General features: G+C 40.8%; 1 protein-coding gene across 1 annotated transcript; it reads left to right on the forward strand.

Moving 5' to 3' along the window:
* Positions 1-966: 966 nt before the first annotated feature.
* Positions 967-1,599, forward strand: LOC128735913 (uncharacterized). Its single transcript, XM_053830392.1, has one exon. It carries the CDS (start codon positions 967-969, stop codon positions 1,597-1,599), a length of 633 nt encoding a protein of 210 aa, XP_053686367.1.
* Positions 1,600-7,528: the final 5,929 nt, after the last annotated feature.

Here is a 7,528-nt window from a genome sequence, read left to right on the forward strand (position 1 = left end):
TCGTTGAATTGGCGCTATATTTGCTTTTAAATGGTGAGGTAATCTATTCATGGTTTAGATTTACGTAATTATTAATTTTTATGCGAATAAAGCATAGTATAGCTTAATGCGTAAAATTCTGTATCAACATATTCTAAATGAATGTTGTTTATCATAAAATTACTGAATTTAATAATGTAAATTTGTTTGATGTAAAATTATATTATTTACTAAAATAATAATAATTTTGTAATAGTAATTTGTGAATATATATTTTAATATTGTATGTATGTACACTATTAATATGTAATATTTGAATATTCGGCAAGTTTATGGAGATATTTTTGGAGTAGTACTGGATAAGCTTTTGGTGTAGTGGCGGAGAATTTCATAAAGGTTTGTAGATGATGATTTTGAAAGGAAGATTAGTTCATGTTTTTGAGAATATAAATTGAGAGTGTTTTGGTCCATGAGGGCTTAGTTTTGAAGAATCTTGAAGAATTTATGAAGAATTTAGCAAAAACTTTGAAAAATTTATAGACTTTTGGAGTTTTGGAGGATTTTGGAAAATTTTTGGAGAATTTTGAAGTAAATTGGAGAATTATTGGGAAAAAAATTGGAGAATTTTGAAGTAATTGGAGAGTTATTGGAAGAAAAAAATTTGGAGAAATTTGAAGTAATTGGAGAAAAAAAAAGCGATACGTAGACGACATTTACGCCATAGTGAAGGAACGCTACGTGCCACAAACACTGAGTTGGCTGAACTCACAGCACGAAAAGATCAAATTTACGGTGGAACAGGAAGTAGAGGGAAAACTACCGTTTTTGGACCTGCTGATTACCAGGAAAGAAGACAATACCCTGAAGTTCAGCATTTTTCGAAAACCAACGTCTACCGATCGTTACATTACTACGGACTCGAATCACTTCGGGGCCCAAAAACAAGCAGCTTTTCATTCTATGGCGCACCGTCTAGTCAACATCCCCATGGAGCAGGAAGATTTTGTAGCGGAAAGGGAAAGGATCCAGAAAGCTGCTGAATTAAACGGGTACGACAAAAAGTTTGTGGATAAAATTATCCGCAAACATCTCCGCAAAAAACAGCGCCATGATACCACTACACTACAGCCTGAAAGAGAAGAAGTACAAAGAATCAGCCTACCGTTCTACCCGAAAGTAACAAACCACATTAGAAAGGTACTTAAGCGGCATGGTTTCCATGTGGTCCACAAAAGCGGCAATGCCTTACAGGAACTTTTGAATAATCAAAAGGACAAGGTTCCGCCCGACGAACGCTCAGGAATTTATGAAATTCCGTGCCAGGATTGCCCAGCGGTGTACATCGGGCAAACGCGGAGGAAATTCAAAATTCGCCTAAAAGAACATAGAAAGGCAGTGGAGAATGAACGGCCCAACGACTCCAGTGTAGCCATGCACTCAATCTGCTCCAAACACAATATCAATTGGGGAAACGCAAAGCTGCTCAAAAACGTGAGAAAGTCTTCTCATTTGACTGCGTGGGAGTCGATGTACATCTGTACGGAGGACCGTCCCCTGATGAATGAGGATGACGCTCTCATCACCTCACCGCTCTTTCAACTGACGAAGTTGAAACTGTAGTAAACAGCAGATTACTACTTTGTATCCAGTCGACCACCGCTCTGATGATGGGTAGCATCATACCCGAAACCGGTTAGCGGATAAGGTATTTATGTTTTTTTGTAAGAACCATAAGTCTAACCATAAGAAATCTGCAGTTCCAGGTACAGTGTGCAGTTGCTTGATTACAACTGCGGTCAGTTTTATCTGTTTATTGCGTGTTTTTGCAACTTTTCGCCGTTAATAGTTATCACTACCAATACGTCTGGCTATTTTGATTCGCGACAGAAAAGTATTCTGCTGTGTTGTGCGGTATAAATTGAGTTTTTCGCTGAAAGTTTCATCTCAATTATCCAACCTCGATAAGTGCTGTGGTGATCTATCTATTGGCCTTTGTTCTCCTAAGCCCGTTTTCGGGCAGCCGCAAGCGCCGGCTTTGTCCCGACGATGAATACTGTACAGTGCGATGTGTGTTCACACCAAATAACTGCTGAGGCTGAGCGTATTTACTGTTTCGGCAGTTGCAAACAAATCTACCATTCGAAATGCAGCGGTTTGTCTGCTGCTGCTATCGCGGCAATGAAAGCAAATGTAGCGCTGAAATACTTTTGCTTTGACTGTAGAAAAAGACAAACTAGCTTGAACGACATACTGCTGAAATGCACTGATTTGTTTCTGAAAGTGGACAAATTGGAAGCTTCTGCGAAGGCCAGTGAATTGAATTTTAATCTGGTTCTGAAAGAACAGTTCGATGCATTCGAAGATCGTATACATTCAATTGTGCAAAAGTGCATCAATGACGTGAAAAGTAGTCCTTCGGTAATGACTTATGCTGATGTAACTGGAAAGAATTCTGGTCCAACAGTTCAGAATGCTTCGAAAGGTACGGTCCAACAAGCCAAAGCCGCGTCCACTGGCTCTGGCGCCTCCGAGCCCTTAGCGGGATCTCTGCGGTCCGGAAGAAAACGTGTGATCGATTCTCCGAAACCACCGGCAAGCAAATCAAACACTATTACTACCACCATCGCTGCTGAATCAAGTAAACCAAAACAACTGAAGATGTTTGAGCAGACAGTTGTTTTTAAACCAAAACAGACCCAATCGGTTGAAGTCACAAAACAAGACGTGCGTAGCAAATTCAACCCAATTTCCTACGCGGTTAAGGATGTACGCTATCGTGATAATGGAGATGTTGTTGTTCGGTGCGACACCAAGGAGCTTGCAAACGAAATGGTGCGCGTGGCCCGCGATTCACTTTCTGATAAATATGAGGTCGACACTCAAAAACCTCTTAAGCCGCGAGTTAAAGTTGTTGGCCTTACTGAAGAACCTAACAATGTATCTGACCAGCTGAAAAAACAAAACCGTCTACCTGAATCAGCTGAGTTGACGCTGCTGAGAGTAAATGAAGTGAACAACGCCTCTGGTAAAACATTTACTGCCTTCTTTGAATGCAATGCAGTTGCCTTTGATACACTAATTAAGTCACGGTCGGTCTACATCGGATGGGAACGATGCCAGATCTACGAAGTCGTCGACGCAATGCGCTGCTTTAAATGCTCGCAATTCGGTCATAAATCATCTTCCTGTCAAAACGCTTTCTGCTGCCCCAAATGTTCAGGAGAGCACAACGTTCGTGATTGTCCATCGCAAACCGAAGTTTGCATCAATTGCAAGGAGCAAAACCGTCTACGCAAGCAGAATGATGAACCACTCGACGTTGGCCATGCTGCTTGGAGTCACAGCTGCCCGCTTCATAAAAAACGGCTTAAATTAGCAAAACAACGTATCAACTATAACAGCTAGCAACCAGAGTATAACCTGATGACATCCCGGGTACCAGTTTTTCCAGGTAATTCTACAAGTATATGTCCCGCCGAAGCGGGGTCAGACTCTGCACTGTTTGATAGAGTTTCTACTCTCCAGACCCATCCGACCGGATTACTTCCGGCCTCCTGCATCCCGGAAACAACACCGAAGCTGCCAGTCTCAATTCCGGCACTGTTTAACGAGAGCTACCTCACCGTGTACTATCAAAATACTAGAGGATTACGAACTAAAGTTGACGACTTCTTTCTTGCTGCTTCGGAGTCTAACTATGACGTCATTGTTATCACCGAGTCGTGGCTGAACGACCATTTCTGCTCTCCACAGCTATTTGGAAACCGATTTACAGTGTATCGTAATGATCGCAATGCCGATTCATCTACGAAAAAAAGAGGCGGTGGTGTAATCATCGCTGTTACTAACCGCCTTGGCTCAGCTTTATCTACAATTCCTATTGACAGTTCGATTGAGCATCTTTGGGTGAATATTTTTATAGAGGGCTGTGCGATTGCTATTGGTGCCGCCTATCTATCTCCGGATATCTCCAGTGATGTTGGAACCTTGGAGAAACATCTGCGTTCTGCTCAGGACATTAACGATTCTCTGCAATCCTGCGATTACCATCTTCTCTTGGGAGATTATAACCAGCCTGGACTTGTATGGTCAACTGCACCTTCAGGATATTTGTACGCAGATACATATTGCTCTAGTTTTTCTCAAGCAAATTGCTGCCTTCTTGATGGATTTGCCATGCTAGACATGAATCAGATGAACCATATCACAAACTCTCGTGATCGCATCCTGGACCTTGTCTTAATCAATGCCAATGCCACCCACAAGTGCACAGTTCTTGCTGTAGACGATCCTCTAATAGGCCTGGATCCCAGTCACCCAGCCCTCACTGTCTCATTGGCGTGTAATAAACCTTTCCGGTATGAAGAAGTTGACTGCATCAATGAATTTGACTTCAACAGGACAGACTTTGATGCTCTCAATTTTGTTCTTGCCAATGTCGATTGGAGCCCTCTCTCGAATGTACAAAACGTCGACGGCGCTGTTGAACTGCTTGTCAGTACTCTAAACCAATTATTTTGTGACTACGTCCCAGCTCCTCTTCCTCGAAGAAAACCACCATGGTCCAATTTCTTTTTACGGACACTGAAACGTCGTAAAGCCAAGGCATTAAAACACTACGCTAACATGAGGACTCCTATCTCAAAACAAACATTCAACATCGCTTGCCGCAGATACAGGTCGTACAACAAATTGCTCTATGTAAGGTACACAAAGCGTATTGAATCAAATCTCAAGCGATACCCGAAAGGTTTTTGGTCATTCATGAATCAGAAGAGAAAGGATAATGGCTTACCAACAACTGTCTTCCTCAACACTGAAGAAGCCGATACTCGTGAAAAAATGTGCAATTTATTTGCAAAACACTTTGCTGATGTTTTTCTCCAGGAGTCGATTCCCACTCGCCTGATTGATAATGCTTTGGTGAATGTCCCTCGTGACGTCTTGGACATTGGCAACTTCAGATTCTCGCAACAAGACATCTTGTCAGCAATCAAGAAAATGAAATCGTCTACTGCTGTTGGTCCTGATGGCATTCCGTCTCTGATCCTAATAAAATGCGCTGAATCCCTGAGTGTGCCACTCACCGTTATTTGTAATCGTTCTATAGAAGAGTCTACATTCCCTACGCAATGGAAAGAATCGTTCATGTTCCCTGTTCATAAAAAAGGAGACAAACGTAACGTGGCCAACTATCGCGGGATCACATCGCTTTGTGCAGGTTCCAAACTACTCGAAATTCTCGTTGGAGATGTCCTGTTTTGTGCTTCCAAATCATATATTTCCACGGATCAACACGGATTCTTTCCTGGGCGATCTATTGACACAAATCTTGTTCAATTTACGTCGCATTGCCTGACAAATATTGAAAATGGTAATCAAATAGACACAGTATACACTGATTTAAAGGCAGCTTTCGACCGTGTAGACCATCGAATACTGATTGCGAAAATGGACCGACTAGGTGCTCCACCCTTCCTTACACATTGGCTGGAATCATACCTGATAAATCGTCGTCTTTGCGTCAAGCTCGCAACCGTGCAATCTGATTATTTCACAAACAGTTCTGGAGTTCCTCAAGGGAGTAACCTCGGACCACTATTATTCTCGATATTCTTCAATGACATATGCTACTTGCTTCCATCTGGACTACGCCTGGTGTATGCTGACGATCTGAAGATATACATCACTATACGGAGCGTTGAGGACTGCAAGGAACTTCAGCGGATGATCGATTATTTTCAAGACTGGTGCCTGAGAAATCGCATGACGATTAGCGCTCAAAAATGTTCTATAATTTCGTTTAGCCGTAAAGCCGCACCGATCACATGGAATTACCACATCTGTGGTACTCAGCTAGAGCGTGTAGATACTGTGAAGGATCTGGGAGTCATCTTGGATACGCGTCTCACTTTTCGCGATCATTATTCTAGTATGATTGCAAAAGCAAATCGCAATCTAGGATTCATCATGCGGACAACGAAAGACTTCACGGATCCACACAGCTTGCGATCATTATATTTCTCGCTTGTGCGATCATCCCTCGAGACTGGTTGTCTAATATGGAGTCCCTATATGGATCTTTGGATTGCTCGAATTGAAGCTGTCCAGAAGAAGTTTACAAGATTTGCCCTCAGACTGCTTCCGTGGAATAACGTAGCCAACATGCCTTCATACGATGTCCGGTGTAGATTGCTGGGAATAGTTACTCTACGCAGCAGACGTGACTCCATCAGAGCAATATTTGCCGGAAAACTGTTGTTGGGCGCCATTGATGCACCTAACATCCTAAACAAATTAAATTTCAACGTGCCATCAATATCTTTACGCCGGAGAGACCTGCTGAGACTGGAGTTCCGGAGAACGGACTACGGACGTAACGAACCGATTATCTCGATCTCTCGTCAGTTCAACGAAGCCTACGATCTTTTCGACTATACTATCTCGGCATCGGCTTTCAAAAACAGATTGAAACGACGCTCTTTGGAATCTTCAGTTAGGAGTGGATAGCAGCTCAAGGCGGAAGGACGCATATTTGTTATATAATATCTGTTATATTAATGTCTTCCGTAAATTTTTGTTGTATTATGTGAAAAGATGTGGGGTTTTTACGCGTTGTATGTGAGCCTGTTGCCAGGTTCATATACAAAGGCTTTTCCCCATCGTTCTCTCATCAAGACAGCAATGTCAGATGATGTCGAAGAAATAAAGAAAGAATAAAGAAAGTGTTGTGTCTAGTAATCGCGTTATTTAGTGTTCTTACGTTGCACATAAAATCAATATATATATATTTTAATTGGAGAAAAATTGGATAATTTTGAAGTAATTGTAGAATTATTGGATAAAATTGGAGAATTTCGAAGTAAATTGGAGAAAATTGGATAATTTAGTAGCACTTTGGAGGATTTTGAAGCAATTGGAGAATTATTGGATAAAATTGGAGAATTTTGGAGTAATTGAAGAGAATTGGATAATTTAGAAGTAATTTGGAGGGTTTTGAAGTAATTGGAGAAGGCTTGATTTGCTAATATTTGTAAAACTTGAATAAAAATGGTTAGTATTTATCGGCTTGGTGTCGGTCATTTTCGTATCAAGGTTTTCTTATTTTATATTACAATAAATTATTTATAATAATCTGTTTTGGTTATATTGCAAGGGTTATCTGTTTTGGGCTTTTATTGAGTTTATTTTGAAAATTTAAAATTAAATTGATTTAGTAATTTTAGTGTTGTTAAATTAATGTTGTAGTTTGGTAATATTAAGTTCTTTAATTAGCACTAGTATTTATTAAATTGAGTTTTGATTTTGACTATATTAGGTGATTTCTGCTTAAAATTTAAATTAAAATTTGTTGTTAGTTAATCATTTTCGAAAATTTTAGCATGATATCAAATATAATATACTAGCTGACCCGACAAACTTCGTATTGCCACAAATTAACCTGTGTTGTACATAAATCATGAATCTCGGATGATCTTTGTCACAATCTCGAGTTTTGCAAACCCCCCAGTGGGCGGCGCTTCCGACGGCGGGTCACCGGCAACACTCG

The sequence above is a fragment of the Sabethes cyaneus genome, chromosome 2 (assembly GCF_943734655.1).
Source record: "Sabethes cyaneus chromosome 2, idSabCyanKW18_F2, whole genome shotgun sequence".
In the NCBI taxonomy this organism is placed as follows: Eukaryota; Metazoa; Arthropoda; class Insecta; order Diptera; family Culicidae; genus Sabethes; species Sabethes cyaneus.